Genomic DNA, 20,592 nt, shown 5'->3' on the forward strand with positions numbered 1-20,592 from the left:
TGCATGTTTGGCAGGAGCTCTTGTAGCTTAGCAAAAATCAATGAATAGGTTTAGATCACAGCAGGCACAATGATATTATGCATCGCTGTTTGTTATCTAGCTGGGAAATATTTTCAGGTGCTGCAGCCATAATAAGGCAGCAAATTTACTTCATTAAATCGACCTTGAAAATAGCAACTTTTCATTTTCTGTCTGTTTAAGTTCGCAATGTAATTTCTGTATAGTCGAGCTTCAAAATGGAATATTATTGAAATTTTTTTTGAGTGAGATGCTAATGGCCTAATCTGATTCCATGGATAGATATTTACAATAGTTGTCGCCTACCCTGCTGTTGTCTATTAAAAGCAATGCGTCAACATACGCCACCAAGTACAGGGCAGATATGCACAAATATGCATATATCTGTGATTGGGAGTTTTCCCTGTGATCAGTAGCCTATGCAAATATTTTTTTTTTAATCACAAAAATTCTAATTTTACATAACTTTTCTACATGGATGTTAAAGTGACCACACGGGCATTGCTGAAAAAGAGCATGCGTTTGTGTGCATGGAAAGTATTATCCTCCCTCTCTGTTAAATTTGATCTACTCCATATACTGAAACACATGCCCTCTCCTGCTTTTACTCGTTTGTAAATTAATCTTTAAAGGGTGACATGATGGCTCAGAGGTTAGCACTGTCATCTCACAGCAAGAAGGTCGCTGGTTGGAGTCTTGGCTAAGTCAGTCTGCGTTTCTGTGTGGCGTTTGCATGTTCTCCCTATGTTGACGTGGGTTTCCTCTGGGTGCTCCGGTTTCAGTCATAGTCCAAAGACATTTACTATAGGTGAACTGAACAAACTAAAATTGGCCATAGTGTATGAGTGTGAATGAGTGTATGCTGGATAAGTTGATTTCGCTGTGGTGACCCCTGATGAATAAAGGGACTAAGCCGAAGGAAAATGAATAAATGAATGTTCCTTTAAAATACGTGTCCAAAAAGGTGCCAAAAAATGACAGAAGTAACATTTTTGTTTTGCGTTTTCCAATCAGGTAACAGTTCTTAAGAGAATTTTTAACAATCTGGACTACAATAATCAGGACCACTATAAATAACATTTTGTGCATTGGAAAGTGATTTGGATTATTAAGGTTCTCCATGGAAAAAGACCCCAAATTATTTGATTATTTAAATTTGATAATCCAAATAATTTCACTTTTATTTTTAAAAATGTACATAGAATAAAAATATTAAAGATAAGATCTGTGTGTTGTCAGTTGGTGTTCAATCAAGCACCTCAATGAACCGTCTATCAGAGCAAGTGTGGCCATTTGCTGCTGCTCTGTGTATACTTGTATGCTTACTGGTGGACACATCTCTGGCTTTCCAGAAAAATATGAGACTTAGAAAGCAACACAGATGTAGAGGTACTTAAGACCTATATTTATTTGATGACCTTACTATGTGCATTTATTCTGATTACAGATGATTCATATGACAAGTACACTGGCATGGTTGTGTTCAATATGAAGCAATGGACTTCCCTTTCTGAGCCAGATATGTAAGTTTGGAAAGGCCATTTTGGGTGAAACTATACTGGCCTTAATAATGCTTAATCACAATGAAGTTGACTTGAAGTGATTCATAGTTTCATTTGAAGATGAATCAGCTGGTTTAAACTTCATTGAGGGCCTTTGGTTTATTCTTTTCTTTCACAATATCTCCAACTGAGTATAACATAATAAAACAATTCAAAGAATATAAATGATCTGATGAAGCAGCTGCATTTATAGACCATGTAAAATGTCTTCAACATGCGGTTGTGGACATTTGAATGCTCAAAACAACTTTACCAGTTTAACCTGAAGTGGTCTAACAGGCTTGAGCAGACATGCAGATGAGTTACTGTAATTAATGTATTCCACTGTTATATCATTCTCTTTTTTAACTGTTAATAGGTGCTCCTGAAAAATACATTTAAACGGAATTCAGCAGAACTTAATCAGGCAGAAGGAGAGTTTAAGCAACACATTTTTACAAGTGACAAGGTACTTGTCTTTAAATAAGTGTAATCTTATAAAAACATATATACACTCACCGGCCACTTTATTAGGTACACCTGTCCAACTGCTCGTTAACGCACATTTCTAATCAGCCAGTCACACGGCAGCAACTCAATGCATTCAGACATGTAGACATGGTCAAGACCATCTGCTGCAGTTCAAACTTGAGCATCAGAATGGGGAAGAAAGGTGATTTAAGTGACTTTGAACGTGGCATGGTTGTTGGTGCCAGACGGCCTGGACTAAGTATTTCAGAAACTGCTGATCTATTGCGATTTTTACGAACAAACATCTCTAGAGTTTACATAGAAAGATTCGAAAAAGAGACAATATCCAGTGAGTGGCAGTTCTGTGAGCGCAAATGCCTTGTTGATGCCAGAGGTCAAAGGAGAATGGCCAGACTGGTTCGAGCTGATAGAGAGGCAACAGCAACTCAAAAAACCACTTGTTATAACTGAGGTATGCAGAAGAGCATCTCTGAACACAAAACACATCCAACCTTGAGGTGGATGGGCTACAGCAGCAGAAGACCACACCGGGTGCCACTTCTGTCAGCTAAGAACGGGAAACTGAGGCTACAATTCACACAGGCTCACCAAAATTGGACAATAGAAGATTGGAATAACGTTGCCTGGTCTGGTGAGTTTTTATTCTGCTGCGACAGTTTAGATAGTAGGGTCAGAATTTGGCATCAGCAACATGAAAGCATGGATCCATCCTGCCTTGTATCAACGGTTCAGGCTGGTGGTGGTGGTGTAATGATGTGGAGGATATTTTCTTGGCACACTTTGGGCCCATTAGTAACAATTGAGCATCATGTCATCGCCACAGCCTACCTGAGTATTGTTGAAGACCATGTCCAACCCTATATGACCACAGGGTACTCATCTTCTGAGCTATCTCAGGATAACGCGCCATGCGAGCGCAAATCATCTCAGAATGGTTTCTTGAACATGACAATGACTGCACTGTACTCAAATGGCCTCCACAGTCACCAGATCTCAATTCAAAAGAGCATCTTTGGGATGTGGTGGAACGGGGGATTCTAATCATGGATATGCAGCTGACAAATTTGCAGCAACTCCGTGATGCTATCATGTCAATATGGACCAAAATCTCAGGAAAATTTTCAGTACCTCGTTGAATCTATGCCACAAAGGATTAAGGCAGATCTAAAGGCAAAAGGGAGTCCAGCCCGGTACTAGTAAGGTGTACCTAACAAAGTGGCCTGTGTGTGTATGTATGTGCTGTATAACAAATACAGCATATATCAAATGTATTATATGTACCATATTAATTGTATGTAAAATGTAAATAACATTATGTTCTTATACACCTGACTAATAATGACTTTTACAAAACAGAGGATGATGAGTTAAAGGTTAGTTCACCCAAAGTGAAAATTTCCACACCATGTACTCACACTCAAGTGGTTCAAAATGCTTATGAATTTCAGTTAAACACAAAACAAGTTATAAATAGCAAAAAAAAATACTGTGGATGGCAATGGAACAACGGAAAGCTTCTTTAAAAGAAATAATTCCTGTAAAAAGTGCTATAGAAATAAACTTGTGAATCGCTGTTTTTCTCCTACATTCTTTAGTATGTTTTCCTTTGTGTTCAACAGAAGAAAGAAACTCAAACAGGTCTGGAACAAGTGCAGGGTGAGTAAATGATGGCAGAATTGTCATTTTTGGGTGAACTATCCACTTTTGAGGTATTTAAACTTTGTGATTTTAACAGATGAATGGTGTTATTGTGCAGTTGCTATTTAAATGTATTGTTTATATTTCAAGAACAAATGTCTTTTACCACAATCTGCAACCCATGTACTGTAAATGAATGCAAATACAGACATTTTCATATGATGGGACCTTCAACCTACTGGAATAGCATTTACTCAATAGCAACCTACTTTAAAAACACCTGAATGCAATCGTTTGCCCAAACTCACCTATGTCAGCATATACAAAAGCCTCCTCTGGCCCAGCTTTTGTCCACTTCACCCCTGCCCTGAAAAGAGGGCACAGTTACCATGCCAACCCTTACAAATATGCACATCACCCATCAATGAGCCAGAAAACCAAAACTCAATGTCTAATATTTAGATGTGAAGTTCCCAGTTTATATTATATTATATTATATTATATTATATTATATTATATTATATTATATTATATTATATTATATTATATTATATTATATTAATTTTCTTTTCAACTTAGTCCATTTATTAATCTGGGGTCGCCACAACAGAATGAACCGCCAACTTATCCAGCATATGTTTTACGCACCGCATGCCCTTCCAGCTGAAACCCATCACTGGGAAACATCCATACATCGTGCTACCCACTGCGGCACCATGACACCCCTTTATTATACTACATTTTTTAAATATTATATCATATCCCTGGTATGCCTGAAATGTTTGCTGTTGGAAAATGTCTTTCCAATACTAGAGAAATATTCTTAAAAATAGTTTCTTTAATTATTCAGTTCTGCTAATAGAGTATAATCTATAATCTTAAACTGAACCGAAAGTTAAAAGGACAGAATTAGGCCTTGTATCCCTGTAGTTTAGACTTGCTGGTAAATTCAACCATAATAAATGTTGTGCTTTCATTCATCCTTGTGTTATAGCATTACTAGTAGATGGCTCATTATTTGTCTTTTACTATAAATTTTTTTAATGAAGTATTTCACAATAGTGTCTAATATAGTGAAATGTGGTTACAAGCACACTTAAGTTTAACTTTCCAAAAAAAAAAATAGTTATTAGGGCTGCACAATATATCGTTTCAGCAAATCATATTGCAATGTGATCATTCGCAATAGTCACATCATGAGTATACGCAATGTTGTGTCTGGATTATAATTGAGCATTTTGCAATAGTTTTGTTTTTCTTTAGGCCTGTGACTATGTGAAGGGTTTAAACACGTACATGCATAACTAATTGTACCATTTGTAACTTTTTTAATGTTTGTAATTAATTTAGTTGATTTATTTATAAAACAAAAGACTATACAGTATTATTTTACATTTGATTATTCAATTACTGTATACATGAATACTATTAGACTCCTTGAAAAGCAATACAAAGCTGTTTATTTAATTAAAATATTTTCTTTATTGAATTTATCTATGCTTGTAGATTGTTTATTATATTTGATGCACTCCCTTAATCATCCCAATCAATCTAAAATGATAAATAGGTATTTCCAAATAGGTATCTGGCTTTCATTTTGTTTGTATTAATATCGCAGAATGAAAAATATCGCAATGTTAGATTTTTCGTGCAGTCCTAATGGTTAACTTACAATATTCAACAAGTTGAACTAATTTTAACAACCATTTAAATTTTAATAAATATAACTGCTTTAGAATGATATTGATTCTAAAGCTATTTGGTCACTGTTACTCCAGTTGACAATAGAAAATAGCAAACACTGAAGCCTAAAGTAAATATATCCCAGATTCTGATTTGAAAACACCATGCTTTATATTACTCTCATAATGATGGAGCAATACACCAGCTCAAAAATATCACGTCCAATGTTTTGCACCACTATATTAAGATGTTATAGTAATAATGAAAGTATATAAAATATAATGACCTCTTTTATATATCCCAAATTGAATTCCCATCAGCAAGAAAATCAGCTAGATTGCAGCACTTGGTTGTACACAGTAATTATAAAATCTTAGTTGTGTGATTCCCTACATTAGAGCTTGTGTCCAACACAAAATGCTGACTAAGTCTGCCCTGAATCAAGACTTAATGTTCACTGCAGTGCCTCGTCTTTTCGAGTGTTCAGCCCTCCTGAACACTGTTAACACTATATAGATCATTCCGTCGCTGTTTGGTGATGGGAATCTGCTGACGCACATCAGCCAAATACTGCAGGTCTGGAAGAAGAAGAGTGAAGAGTATGTTTATTATGCTTGCCATAAATACCTCACTGTTTAAATCCATGTAAAACATTCAAATTCACCTATGTCAGCATAAACAACAGATTCCTCTGATCCTGCTTTACTAATTACTTCCCCCCTGAAGAAAAAAAGGGCAGAGTTAACACGGTGAACCATATTAAACTGTCACTAATAAGACAGAAAGCACTTACCAAGGGTTTATCACAGAACTGTGACCCCAAGCCACATAGCTGGCGGTCTCATCTCTTGCAGGTGAAGCAGTGGCCACGTAGACCTGATTATCTACTGCCCTGTGAAACACATAAACGGTCTTAGAGAGGATAAGGGCCCTCTATTAACCTGCAGTTTCAGCAATCCATTCACAACTGGTCAGCCAAGAAGCATTACTATTTCCACGTGTGTTCAGATGTGTCTCTAGTGACCACTTGTGTTCGAGTTTCATCAAGACGCTTCCCTCATATTTGTCATGCTCTACGTCTCTTTAACAGGAACTTTCAATAATGAATGAATGAACACAGCCTTTGAGCAAGTGGATAAGCGAGTGAATGAAAAGGACATAGATGTTCGTGTGAATATACAGTCAAGCCTGTAATTATTAAAACCCCAGGCAAATTCTGACTTCATTTTTTTTTTGTTTGAACGTAAATTAAATGGATTTATAAATTATTAAATTAATATTTTTCCACAATAATCTGTTAGTCGTTTGGGAGCCTGTGTTATTTCTGATCAAAGAAAAAAAACTTGCAGGTTAAATAAAAGTAACTATAAATCAGAATTTGCCTGACTTGCATTCAGGCTTGAATGTATACATACATAACATTTGTATTATTTTTCTGTTTCATATCGTTATCCGCCATGCTGTACAAGTTAAATTAAGTCAATGTTAAAGAATTCTGTTATTATAATTGCTGATAATCATGTTCACTAAAAATACAATTAAGTCCAAGTCAAAAAAAGACATCGATGCAACCAATTATATTATGCCTAATTTGCTGAGGTGGAGAAAAATCTAATGTGTAAAGCAAGTTAAAGCTCACTGTGCATGGATAATATTTCTTATATAGGCTGTGAATTATGTTAGCTGGAGATCTTGTAGAAGTTAATTTTAAAAAATAAAAAGGTGTTTATTAAATGTAAATTGTAAAATGTAAATTGTAGGTAACCATGCTGAGCATGCACAATATTTTTAATCAGGGCTATCTGTTAAGGATGGTTAACAATCTGTGCACTGTCACTGTTGCCCTCAAAGGCCATTTGCTCGGGTGTTTCAAAGAGGGCCTTCATCAGGTCAAACAAGACATCAGGGGGATCATTTTACCAACATCATACCTGAAACTATTAATTATCTTAATGCAGTGGTTCCCAAAGTGGGGGTCGGGACCCCCTGGGGGGGTCAAGGGACAATGACGGGGTGAGACTTGGTGATTTAAAAAAAGTCAAATAAATTTTATTAAACTATTAGAATTACCATATTTTAACCATAACCCACAGAAGATAAAAATAGTAGTTTTTAATAGTAAAAAAAACAACAACATGCAAATGAAAAGCCATGAGCCTTTATATTGTTTTTTATAGGATCTGTGTGTTTACGTTAGATTAACAACACAACAATAGCATCAGATGCAGAAAACAGATTTTTATAGCACCAGGTTAAACTTTCTGACACCTTTATGGCAATGAAATACATTTCAAAATAAATACAGACCACAACTGAACATAGAGGACGATCTCTGACTGGTGGTCTCCAAAATTAAACCAGTCTCTTTAGTTGAGGTTAATATTAAACAAATTAAAAAATTACTATTAAAATAAAATGGTTGTTAGACTGTTGCACTTTTTTGAATAACACTTTATTTTGATGGTCCATTTGAGTAGTAGACTGTTAGCTTAATATCTGTTAATACTGCTCCTTCAACAGACATTTAACTGACTATAAGAAACTTTGCAAGTACTGTACATGTCAACTTACACTAACCCTAACACAAACCCTAACCCCAACCTAACAGTCTAGTTGGGATGTACTGTAGATGCAATGTAACTTAATTTAACAAACAGACCATCAAAATAAACTGTGACCCTTTTTTGTGTTGTCAATATTCTCATGTTCATATAGGCCTACTGTTACATGAGCAACATTTGCATATGTATAACCATCTTTACATTTTTGGTGTTACACAAAATAAAACCTTTAATCTTTAAGTCATCCCCACTCAGGGAAACAGTTAAAGTCTGATGTGTGGTCTGTGATACTGACCTCCCCCTCTGCAGCAGCTCCCAGTGAGCAGGACCTGTGGTCATATTGAAAGCACCAGGATATACCAAAAGCTGGCAACCTACACAGACAGACATATGAGTAAATCACATCAAACATGCTTAAATTACTTTATGTATATGTATATATATATATATATATATATATATATATATATATATATATATATCTATATATATATATATTTTTTTTTTTTTTTTTTTTTTTTTTTAATGATTTTCACCTTTCTTAGCATAGATCTGTGCAAGCTCTGCAAACCGGATGTCATAACAAATTCCCACACCTACTTTACAAAATGCTGTAAAGACAGATAAAAAGAACGCACAGGTTTAAATAAATTGGCTAATACTAATAGGAAAAACTTATTTCAATCATGCAATAATCATATTCTTATTACTTTTGATGAATTACTTAATGTTGGCATCAAAAAATGTAAAATTTTTATGGCTGTGATATTTTCATGATTACATTTTTATAATGTTTTATAACTGTAAGAATGTAAAAAAAAAACTTTCAATAAGCATGCAGAAAATTCTACATACAATTAAAAAATAAATCTCAAATTTTTGCCAATAAAGTGTTATACTGTAGTTCCAAATCCACACTTACGGGTCTCAAACATAGATAAACTTTTTCCAGGACTTAGTGTTTCAGACTCCTGAAATCGTATTTTTCCTGGTACGTCGATATCGAAGAGATGAATCTGAAGGAATATTGAGATAAAGTGCATGAATATTCCAGAATTGTTTTCACAGCCATACTGTAACCTAAAGGTAATGATAAGAAGATATAATATTGTATAATATAATATTGTGAATTATTATCATTATTTAAATGAACTGTTTTCTATTTTTATATATTATGATGTGTTTTTATTCCTTTGACAGCTGTAATTACAGCATCATAACTCCAGTCTTCATGTAACGTAATGTAATGTGTGTTTATATAGCACATTTATCATGTATGGCCATACACCCAAAGCACTTCATAATCATGAAGGGGGTCTCTCCACACCACCGCCAGTGTGCAGCATCCACTTAGATGATGCAACAGCAGCCCACACACCAGCCGTAGGTTGAGTGGAGAGACAGTGATGGAACCAATTCGGTGGATGGGGATGATAACCATGATGGTTAAGGGCCTCTTTTTTTAACATAGAGTCAGGACCTCGGTTTAACGTCTCATCCGTTGGCGCTCACTGAAAGTATAGTGCCCCCTTCACTTTACTGGGGTGTTAGGACCCACACAGGGTGCAGGTTGAGCGGTGTCAATAACACCACTTCCAACAGCAACCTAGTTTTCCCATGTGGTCTCCCATCCAGGTACTGACCAGGCTCAGCCCTGCCTAGCTTCAGTGAGTAACCAGTCTTGGGCTGCAGGATGATATGGCTTTAGTGTCACAAGGTCCTTTAGAAATCATTCTAATATCCTGATTTGGTCCTCAAGAAAAAAACCCCGCATAATTATCAACGTTGAGAACAGCTACGTACTTTATATATTTGTGTAAACGATTTTTATTATGAAAATTATATTCAATTATTCAAGTATTCAAAATAACAGAATCTATTGGAGGCAAAAGTTTTGTAATACACACTGCACTGGGTGTGTGTTCACGGTATGTGTGTGTGTGTGTGTGTGTGTGTGTGTATTCACTGCTGTGTATGTGCACAGAGCACAAATTCTGAGTATGGGCCACCATACTTGGCCACGTCACAACTTTCACTTCACTTTACACTTTCATTTTGCAACATTATAAATGTCTCAGGCGACACGGTTGCTCAGTGGTTAGCACTGTCACCTCACAGCAAGAAGGTCACTGGTCTGAGCACCGGCTGGGTCAGTTGGCATTTCTGTGTGGAGTTTGCATGTTCTCCCTATGCTGGCGTGGGTTTCCTCCGGGTGCTCCGGTTTCCGCCACAGTCCAAAGACATGTGGTATAGGTGAATTGAATTAGCTAAATTGGCTATAGTGTATGTGTGTGAATGAGAGTGTATGGGTGTTTCCCAGTGCTCAGTTGTGGCTGGAAGGGCATCCGCTGCATAAAACATATGCTGGATAAGTTGGTGGTTCATTCCACTGTCCTGACCCGTGATTAATAAAGGGACTAAGCCGAAAAGAAAATGAACGAATGAATAAATGTCTCAACTCACTTTCCTGTGTTTGACAAGCAGCTTTCCATCAGGTCCAAAAACTGAGCAGGTATTATAGAGCTTCCCTCCATCCTCCTCTGGAATGGAACCTACAATATGGAAAAAATCACATCAGGTGCATGGAAATTAATAGAAAAATCATGTGTGGTACAGAAAATCACGGACACATGATGAATGAATTAATGGCATGAACAACACTAATGAGCTGGCTTGTGTCTAAGGGTCTCACCACCAACTAAATAGATCCCACACTCTTTGGCGGTCTCTGACAACACCTGCGTGGACTCTCCAGGGATCTTCTCAGCATACTCTTTAAAAAACCCTGTTCCATAAGGCGAGTTGAAGCACTCCTACAAATGAACATAGATAATATATAATGAAATGTATTACATAAACCAATTACAATGTACCAAACACTTACTTACAATACTGCTGAGTAATATATAACCCAAAACAGAGAATGTAATACTCACCGGTAAAACAACAACTTTTGCATCTTGTCCTGCAGCCTCCTTCACAAGTGTTTGTGCTCTTCCTAAGTTGTCAGCTTTAATCTTTGACACATGCAACTGCACCACGGCCAGACGAAACTCTAGAGGGCAGAAGATCAGTGGTTTGTTTATTAGCTTCTGCAAGATCAATGATTCACAACTCTCAACGTTAACTTTAAACCAGCAGTCTCATTTGAAGGATTGTGTTTTGGGAGTTTTACACATCTGTCAAATGAAATACACCAGTTTCAAGTTTTGTGCTCTTTAAAGTTGAAGGCAAAGTAAAAACGTGATTTATCTTAATCAGAGCTTCACTGTAAAAAAAAAATTCTGTAAATTCGTATTTGGTGAATCATGTTTATCACTTGTTTATGTTTATGTGTTTGTATTGTAAATTACTGCACAAAAATCTGGTAATAAACCATTACAATGGTAATAAACTGCCAGTGCTTTGTTTTACAGGTTATTTTACAGATTTAATTCTCTTAATATTATTTCCTAAACAATATCTTGTCTCCAACTACTAAAATGCCAATAAAAGTCATAAAAGTTTAATTTTCAACATCAAAAGTCGACAGAGCAGAGATAAAACTGCCATATAATGCAATTCACAAACTTAAATGAACAGAAAACACCATGTGAACGACAAAATACCTGTTAAATATCTGCTAATTCACGGATATTTTTAGTCAAAACGTAAACAAAATTACATTTGTACGTTAAAAAAGTCCAAAACTTTCACATAGTACAATAAAATGAAGCATATTCATATAGTCACCAAATAAAAATATGATATAACATAGATCGAAAAATGAGCAGATGTGCATCAAAAATATATATTTATACTCACTCGACATTGCCTTAACGATACGAGACATTGATATACTGCTCAGAACAGACAGTAGGTTGTGCAGAAGTATCATGCAGGACACTTTACGCCCACTACTACCAGTCAAATTAAAAGTCCTCAATTGGATTCCAAAATATAAGTCCTGTTTTCATATTTTTGTTGTCGTTAGGAAGGGTTGTGTGTAACTATTCGACAAACCATAAACACTTACATTAGTTTAATTATATTTATAAAATATATTACTTTTAAATAAACGTGCATTTAAAAGGGAAAACTAATTTTATGTAATATTATCCTATCTTACAGGCGGCGCAGTTGAGCTGAACGCCTCAGTTAAACACAAGAGAAGAAGATTGATCAAAACATGCACACTGAAACTGATTAGAGTTAGTGGTAAAGACAAACAAACCGCTTTCTGGACTATTTCGCTTTATGTGCGTTTAGTGTTCACTGTAAAATTAACGTTAAATGATTTGGACGTTCATTATTTTGTAACATAAACCTGAAAAAATGAATCTGAACAAAATCAGAGTCTTGACCAGACATGTGTTTGTATGCAAACATCTTCTGAGCAGGTCATACGTGAGATTTGCTAAATGTGAAGTGGTCAGATTTCCTCACTGTGCCTCAAAATTATTTGCAAACGCAATACCATCCCAAAGTTTAAAGCCTGGGCTTGTAGTTCCAGTTCTGCCAGCAAGGACTTTGTCTTTGACAGCTTGCATGTTCAAAAGTGACAACACAGATGACAACAATGTAGAGGAGGATGAACTTGATGATGCAGAAATAGAGACGCTGTTTCAGGAGCAGATCCCGTCTGGTGTTGGTAAAGAAGACCACAGAGTCTTCATTGTTCACCCTGATGTGAAATGGGGGAGCAGAAAGCAATATCTGACCACAGGTAAATTCGGCTTGTTTTACCATTTTAAAATGTGTCACACTACAATTGAGGGAGAATTGGTTTTATATTTGCACATTCGTTCAGTGACAACTTGTGACATGCTCATGCTCCCTATATTGTCTACCATAGTATTTTGAATATCCGGTACACATCTAATCATGACTTGAAAACAATATTTTCACTATTTATTTGACTGTAAACAGCGTAGTACTTTAATATTCATTGGCTGCTAATATGATTTCACTATTTAAATTAGCAAAGAATGCTTTTCTGAAATTACTTTATTAAGGAGAGGGTCTGAATGTGTGTATGTAAAACCAACTTTACCTCAATCCCACTACATATTGCATAGTTGTTCTCTGAAACAGCGGCACTTCAGATGGAAGAGGCTGTTGGCCTGGTGAAAACTTTAAACAAGTGGAGTGTTGTTGACAAGCTCATCCTCTCCACCAAGACACCGGAGAAGAAAAGAATTTTCGGAAAGGGAAACTTTCAGATGCTTACAGGTATGTATAGCTTGCTGGTTTTAAGTTTTAAAAAATGCCAATTAAACACGAACTGACTTTACTTCAATATATTTCTAGAGAAGATTAGAGCTACTCCTGGGGTCACAGCGGTCTTTGTGAATGTGGAACGCCTTTCACCTTCATCAGAAGTGAGTATTTAGAGTACAAACTGCATAAATGTTCACTTTAAAAAATGAGTACCAATCATTTAAAGAAGTAAACACCAGTACATGCTTTTTTATTCAACTTCAACCTTTTTTAATTGAAGAAACAGACCATGACTATATTATATTATATTATATTATATTATCCATTCATTTATTTTCATTTGGCTTAGTCCCTTTATTCATCAGGGGTTGACACAGCGGAATGAACCACCAACTTTAAATATTTCACCAAATATTTTATACAGCAGATGCCCTTCCAGCTGCAACCCATCACTGGGAAAATCCATACACACTCATACACTATAGCCAATTTAGTTAATTTAAATGACCTATAGTGCATGTCTTTGGACTGTGAGGGAAACCGGAATACCCCGAGGAAACCCACTCTAACATGGGGTGAACATGCAAACTCCACACAGAAATGCCAACTGACCCACCTGAGGCTCGAACCAGTCAAACAGTTTTAGAACTGCTGCTACAAATATTTCTGAGTACTATGATTATTTATTACTGTTAAATTGTAATAGATTCAGTGTGGCTGTTATTAGATCTAAAGTTCTATCTTATAATATATTTGTAATTAAAGTTTTTTTTTTTAATAATCATGCAATGTGCTCTGCTTATTATGTTTCAGAAAGATTTTGAGGAAGCCTGGGGAGTAAAGGTGCTTGACAGATACTCACTTGTTCTGCACATTTTCCGCTGTAACGCTAAAACGAAAGAAGCCAAACTGCAGATCTCTTTGGCAGAGATTCCCCTGTTCAGGTAAATTATGCTAGTTATTAAAATGTTCTTATTTATATGTGTTCTGATTAAATCAGCTATTATTTTTCTACCAGTTACTACTATTCAAAGGTTAGGGGTTGGTTGGTTGGTGTTTAATTTAAGTAATAGAACATTAAGAAGAACATAAGCTAAATATCTTTAAAAGCATTGCTATAGTTTGAAAGGTTTTGTATTGACAAAATCATTCTATTATGTATTTTAATATCCTGATATTTGTTGCCTGAGAAACACTTTATTATATAATAAAATTATTAAAAGATAAAAAATACTTGTAAGTTGTGCTGTTTAATATTTTTAGAATATTAAAATATTTTTAAATAGTTTTTCAATAACTATGTGATGAGTGAAGAGCTGCAATCATTTGAAATACAAATCTTTTTTAACATAATAAACCCATTTTTCTGAGTTTAATGAATCCTTTTAAGTATTTGCTGTCAGACACAGACACCAACACAATGACCTTGGCATTATTGTATGCACTCTGTTTAATTACACTTCTATATAATTGAGAAGTAAACACTAATAAGTGTAAACACCAAATAAATTCAACAACACGTTTGTTTTTTGAACACTCAAGATCACGCCTGAGAAATGAAGTTGCTAATTTAGACCAGCAAGGTGGCGGTTCAAGATACATTATGGGTTCTGGTAAGAACAAAAACAACCTTATTACACTTGAAACTTTTATTTCAGGGTCATTCTTAATCTTGGGGGACTGTATTTATGTAGAACTCAAATGTTGTTTCCAGGTGAAACCCTGTTTGAAATGCAGCAACGATTATTGAAGGAGCGAGAGCTGAAGATCCGATCAGCCCTGGAGCGACTGAGGAGGAAGAGGCATCTGCTGCGCTCGCAGCGCAAACACAAAGACTTTCCCATCATCTCTGTCATGGGCTACACCAACTGTGGTGAGATTTTAATTCTTATTAATCTGTTATGTGAGATTGTAAGAAGCACATTAAACAGTCTTTGTTTTTTTGAAGGTAAAACCACTCTGATTAAAGCTCTGACTGGAGATGATGGGCTTCAACCTAAAGACCAGCTCTTTGCCACATTGGATGTTACAGTACATGCAGGACAGCTGCCGTGTCACATGACTGTACTGTATGTAGATACCATTGGCTTTTTGTCGCAGCTCCCTCATCAGCTGATAGACTCCTTCTCTGCCACGCTGGAGGATGTGACACATTCTGTATGTACCCAAACAATACTTAAAGTGGACCTATTGTGCAAAAATCACTTTTAGATGGGGTTTAAACACAGTTGTGTGACAACAGTGTGTGAATATAGCCAGCCTTAAAAATTAATATTTTTCATTTATAATCACACTTCATAAAAATACTTTTAGAAACACAGTAAAAACACTTTGATTGATATTCTCCCTTTGTGTACACATCACTGAAGGAGGAGAGCCCTGCCCATTAATACCCATCTCTACCTCATTAGCATAAACAGCCCTGACTGAGAAGCGGCCATCTGTCATTAGTAATTTGAATCTGCCGATATGCTGACACATAGGCTTTTTCTCAATATGCGTTCTTCAGCCATGTTGCATCCTCGTGTTCTCGTATAACGGCATCATCAACTGCCAAAGTTCAATTCCAACAGCCAAGACCGCAAGAATGGAGGACGCGTGAAACATCACGGATGTGTTCTTTATATCGAGGACGCACCGATGCAGACTTGAGAACCAAACTCTCTCTAGACGTCTCAGAAGTCATTGCGACTGGAGGAGGGAAGCACAGCATTTTATATAGATTTATTATTAAAGTTCAGAGATATAATTTATTTACCTCAGGAGTTTCCCTAAATGAGACGGTGAAAGTAAACATTAACATGAAAATCTTAATTAAGGCATAAACACATTAAGGGGGTTTATTTGCTGAAGTTCAACGTATATTTGTAAAGTCTATATGCATAGTATGTATTGTGAAAAGGGGAAAACCAGAAATCATTGTATAAATGCTGTAATGTTTAAATAATTCTCCATTAAAAACGCGTGAAGGTCACGTGAACATTAGGAAGAACGCAGCTTCTTTCTGTGTTCTTGCGGTCTCCCTAGTTTGTTCTTCCGAGGTGACCTGCCAATACTGGTCTTCACAAGAACGCAAGTGCGTTCTCTGCATTCTTGGAATTGCGAAACAGCCATAGGCATTAATAGCTCCACCCTCCTCTAAAATGAGGGCTGGGAGCATAATATCATTTGAATTTAAAGCAACAGTCACCAAAAGGCACAATTTGGTTCAAAGCCTAAAAAGGGCAGTTTCATTCATTCATTCATTTTCTTTTCAGCTTAATCCCTTTATTAATCAGGGGTCACCACAGCGGAATGAACCACCAACTTATCCAGCATATGTTTTACGCGGCGGATGCCCTTCCAGCCGCAACCCATCACTGGGAAACCCATACACACTCATTCACACACATACATACACTATGGACAATTTAGCCTACCCAATTCACCTGTACCGCATGTCTTTGGACTGTGGGGGATACCAGAGCACCCGGAAGAATTAGGGCAGTTTCAAAGAGATATAAAACATTATTTTTATGGTATAATGGGCTGAAAATTAACATACTCTAGGGACATCAGAGACTTATTTTACGTCTTGTAAAAAGGGGCATAATAGTTCCGCTTCAGAATTTTTAGCAATGTTTTAGAAAGTTAACACCCTCTCTTTTTACAGGACCTCATAATTCACGTGAGAGACATCAGTCATCCAGAAACTGTCAGTCAAAAGGTCAATGTACTGAATGTGCTGAACAATCTTCAGATCCCAGAAAGACTACTGAACTCCATAATAGAGGTGCACAATAAGATTGACCTCATTGAGGGGTGAGCCATAACTATCTTCTTCTTCATTTGTGTATCGCATTAATAATCAAATAATTCATTGCCATTTTAAGTGGCCTTTATTTCTCTTACTATTGTCAAACCTGAATTAATACTGCAGATTGAAATACCTTGGTTTAAACCATGTCACTTAATGCAAGTAAAACTATTTTAGAAATGCCACAACAGTAAACACCTAGCTACCACATAACAACAGATTATAAAAAGCTACTTTTTGTGATCTAAGTTTCTTAGCAACCACCCTAGAAACTAAATAGCAACATGCTAAAATATCTTTGAACACACTATGACTTTAGATGCATCCCAAATGACTATGCACTTATAAACGCAAGCATGTAGTGAATGCACTACTTACACTTATTGATACCTCAAAATGGCTTAGAATATTGCATTAGGTATGCGATTTGGGATGTACTTAATGTCTTATCAAACAAAAATGTCTAGCAACCACATAGCAATGTTTTAAAATGTATTTTAGGAACTACATAGAAACATAATGGGAACATAAAACACTCATCAACCACCCAGACAATCTGCAATATGCTAAAACAGCTTAGAATACCTTACCAGATAATACTTTAACAATCTGACCCTCAACAAAACCACTCAGAGCACCCTAGCAACTACAAAGCAACATGGTAAAAACATCTAAAACACTTTAAACACAAAACAAGTAGTTATAGAAACAGACAAAATATTTACTACCAATCCAACGGCATCAAATAAACACCAACTAGCAACCAACCACCAAGAACAGTCTACCATATTTTTTGAATAGGATGTGTTTGTTTGTGTATTGAATATGGTATCTTTGTATTGTGACCCCTTTAAAAAGCGCATCCTAAAGGGTTTATCCTATAGAATAAAATTAACAACATATGATCTTCAGATATGAGTCCAGTGATCCTGAGGTTATCCCTATATCAGCTCTGAAGCAGCGTGGTCTGGAGGCATTAAAAGAAAAGATTGAAGAAGCTGTGCTTAAGTATACTGGAAAACAAATGATGACCCTCAAGGTGCAGCTCAACACCTCTCAATTATCGTAAGTGTGAAATAAAAGTACACATGAACTTTATATTATGCACAGATCTTTTTTCCATTCACAAGGACTATATCATACTTCATTGATAAGTTTAAAGGTCAAGTTACACTTCAAGTTTGTTTGTTCTTTTTAATATTTAAGTATTAAGTAAATACTTTATATTTAAGTATTTAAAGGTTTAGTTCAACCAAAAAAATTCAGTTATTAATTAATCACCCTCATGCCGTTCCAAATCCTGGAGATCCTGTTGTACGATTTATCTTTGGAAGACAAATTAAGATATGAACACTGTTTTTTCAAAACCACAGTTTTTTTGTACATGGTTTGACCATTCGTCCATCAGGTCACTGAAACCAAAACTTTCTAAAAACTTTAGCCAGGGTGAACATTTTTAGAAACTCTGTAAATAGTGTTTTTGCCTCATGACATCAGTATCTCTGTTGTTTTCTCCTTTCTAATTAGCCAATATGTTATTTCAAGACTTTTTTATCAATGCCTGTTGATTCGTCGTGCATCACAGTGTGTTTTCATGTGGATGGAGATTTTTTTTTAAATGAAGGCGGGGAAAACTGTTTATAAAAATACCCCTGTACATGGCCTTAGGTGAAATCGGAGAGCTCCCCCATCCACCATAGATAGCAAGGATCCAGACCATAAAAATACCAAGAAGCATCTTCAAAACATGAAAGAGGTTTGGAAACTTTCTCTCAATGGAGGCCGAGCAATAGGAACATTCGTCCACACAAAAATGCAGTATCAGGTCACTGAAAATCAAACATTCTTTTTCTAGGATGAAGATTTTTAGAAACATCAGTAACAGTGTTTTTGCCTCATGACGTCAGCATGCGTGCTGTTTTTTTCTTTCTAATTGGCCAATACAGTATTATTCCAAGACTTTTATGCACGTCTATTGATTCGGCAAACCCTTGACAGTGCATCACAGTGTATTTTCATGTAAATGCAGATTTGTTTGTTTTTTTAAATGAAAGCCAGAAAAACTCTGTTAATAAAAATACCTGTGGTCCTCTGAACATGGCCTTAGGTGAAATTGCATCCTGCATCTTCCATAGACAGCAAGGGTCCAAAATTGTTGAATATACCAAAAAACATCTTCAAAACATGCAACGAGTTTGTAACCTTTCTGTCTATGGAGGACGAGGGAGCTCTCAGATTTCACATGAAATATCTTAACTTGTGTTCTGAAAAAGAACAAAGGTTTCAGGGGGTTGGTGCGACATAAGGGTGAGCAGTTAATTACAGGATTTTAATTTTTGGGTAAACTAACACTTTTGCCCTCTGCCTTTCACAGTTGGCTGTATAAAGAGGCGACGGTTCAGGCAGTAGATGATGTAGGAGATGACTGCTCCGCCACTGTCAAGGTCATCATTAGCCAGGCTGCATATGGCCGCTACAGGAAGCTGTTTCAGGTCACCTCATAACAGACGGCTCCCATTGCACAGCCAGATTGTCCAAAATAATACATGCACTTAAATAATGATATGTAAATATTTATTTGCTTTATAAGTAGTATTTAAAAATGAAAAAGCCTATATTTTGATACAATAAAATTGCACATTGAGAAGCAAAGATGATGTGTGGTAATATGAACAGCTCATGAATGCCGCTTATCAAAAATGTCCATTGAGCAGCAGTAAACAGCAAAGGTGACAACAATGAGGATTAAATATTGCACTTTTGGACTGACCTGCATACGCTTCTTGGCTGTAAACCTTATGTTTGTTGAACATTATGCCGAAAAATGGGATCTGTCGGAGAACTTTTACATCTAAAGCTTTTGTAGAGCACTAAAGCAAGGTTACTGACTGGTACAAAAAATGAGAATTTATCACTCCGGTGCTATCTTCTCTCCATTGGTTGTCAGTCAAGTGCAGGATTGATTTTAAGATGTTTTCCCTGGTTTTTATCCTTTATGTACTGTTGGGGATGTTTTCATCCACTCTGGGCTGATTTTAAAGTATTAATTTGGCCATGATTTTTTCTGTGTTTCAGCTAGCAGAATGATTTTTGGTGACAAATCGTATTTTCACACAGATTTTAAGAATATGCTTTGATTTTTAAAAAAAAAAACTCAATAATGCACTCTGGGCAAATTGACTACCCTTTTGTTATGTTAGTAATGAAAACATCCACTCAATTAAACTGATGTAAAAATGCATCAGATAATTATTATTTTTATTTTTCTTCTATAAATCTGTTAATCAACCTCAGTCCTGATCAAAGCTACTGAATTGCTTAGAAAATGACATGATTTTAACTCGTTAATTGCCAAATTCATAAATGATGTGGTGAAAAAAAAAACACACACAAAATGATGTATTTTTAATATAAAAAGTAATTGTGGACTGGATTTTTTTAACCTTTTATCACAGTCTTAGACATGTGAAACAAAACTGCCTCTGATGGATTGTTTTTGATTAGTTTACATTTTTTCTCCCTAATTTACTGTTGGTGGCTGTTTTTGCCCCACTGACTTTCATTATAACCACCTTTTCTGATTGCAAAACTGTAACACCATATAATCATGCGTTTTTTATTGTTGGTGTTTTCCCTGTTGGGTAAAATTTGTAATTTTTACTGT

The 20,592-nt window shown here is 35.9% G+C and overlaps 2 protein-coding genes across 3 annotated transcripts; one reads left to right on the top strand and one right to left on the bottom strand.

Annotated features, from left to right (window-relative positions):
* Positions 1-5,518: 5,518 nt before the first annotated feature.
* On the bottom strand, positions 5,519-11,825 carry nit2 (nitrilase family, member 2). Its single transcript, XM_056459102.1, has 10 exons — positions 11,738-11,825; positions 10,870-10,988; positions 10,626-10,746; positions 10,397-10,485; positions 8,856-8,949; positions 8,470-8,544; positions 8,229-8,307; positions 6,166-6,264; positions 6,037-6,092; positions 5,519-5,950 (listed from the first exon to the last, which is right to left on the bottom strand). The coding sequence occupies exons 1-10, from the start codon at positions 11,808-11,810 to the stop codon at positions 5,856-5,858; spliced, it is 900 nt and encodes a 299-aa protein (XP_056315077.1). The 5' UTR covers positions 11,811-11,825; the 3' UTR covers positions 5,519-5,855.
* Positions 11,826-12,090: 265 nt separating this feature from the next.
* gtpbp6 (GTP binding protein 6 (putative)) lies at positions 12,091-20,064 on the top strand. 2 transcript variants are annotated; one of them, XM_056460153.1, is made up of 10 exons: positions 12,091-12,638; positions 13,007-13,144; positions 13,223-13,293; positions 13,946-14,076; positions 14,675-14,745; positions 14,847-15,005; positions 15,081-15,289; positions 16,785-16,933; positions 17,841-17,993; positions 19,303-20,064. In XM_056460153.1, exons 1-10 carry the CDS (start codon positions 12,248-12,250, stop codon positions 19,430-19,432), a joined length of 1,602 nt encoding a protein of 533 aa, XP_056316128.1. In that variant the 5' UTR covers positions 12,091-12,247; the 3' UTR covers positions 19,433-20,064. The 2 variants fall into 2 exon arrangements, with proteins under 2 accessions (XP_056316128.1, XP_056316127.1); XM_056460152.1 differs by having other exon boundaries at positions 14,847-15,289.
* The last annotated feature ends 528 nt before the right edge of the window (positions 20,065-20,592 follow it).

The sequence above is a fragment of the Danio aesculapii genome, chromosome 6 (assembly GCF_903798145.1).
Source record: "Danio aesculapii chromosome 6, fDanAes4.1, whole genome shotgun sequence".
NCBI lineage: Eukaryota > Metazoa > Chordata > Actinopteri > Cypriniformes > Danionidae > Danio > Danio aesculapii.

Excerpts from the sequence above, each read along its gene's own strand:
- nit2 (XM_056459102.1), bottom strand. The coding sequence starts at position 11,810 with ATGATACTTCTGCACAACCTACTGTCTGTTCTGAGCAGTATATCAATG. Across the intron at positions 6,265-8,228 it reads GAGCTGCTGCAGAGGGGGAG|GGCAGTAGATAATCAGGTCT; the intron begins GTCAGTATCACA and ends TGTGTTTCACAG. Across the intron at positions 5,951-6,036 it reads TGTTGTTTATGCTGACATAG|ACCTGCAGTATTTGGCTGAT; the intron begins GTGAATTTGAAT and ends TTCTTCTTCCAG.
- gtpbp6 (XM_056460152.1), top strand. The coding sequence starts at position 12,248 with ATGAATCTGAACAAAATCAGAGTCTTGACCAGACATGTGTTTGTATGC. Across the intron at positions 16,934-17,840 it reads AAGATTGACCTCATTGAGGG|ATATGAGTCCAGTGATCCTG; the intron begins GTGAGCCATAAC and ends TATGATCTTCAG. Across the intron at positions 17,994-19,302 it reads CTCAACACCTCTCAATTATC|TTGGCTGTATAAAGAGGCGA; the intron begins GTAAGTGTGAAA and ends TGCCTTTCACAG.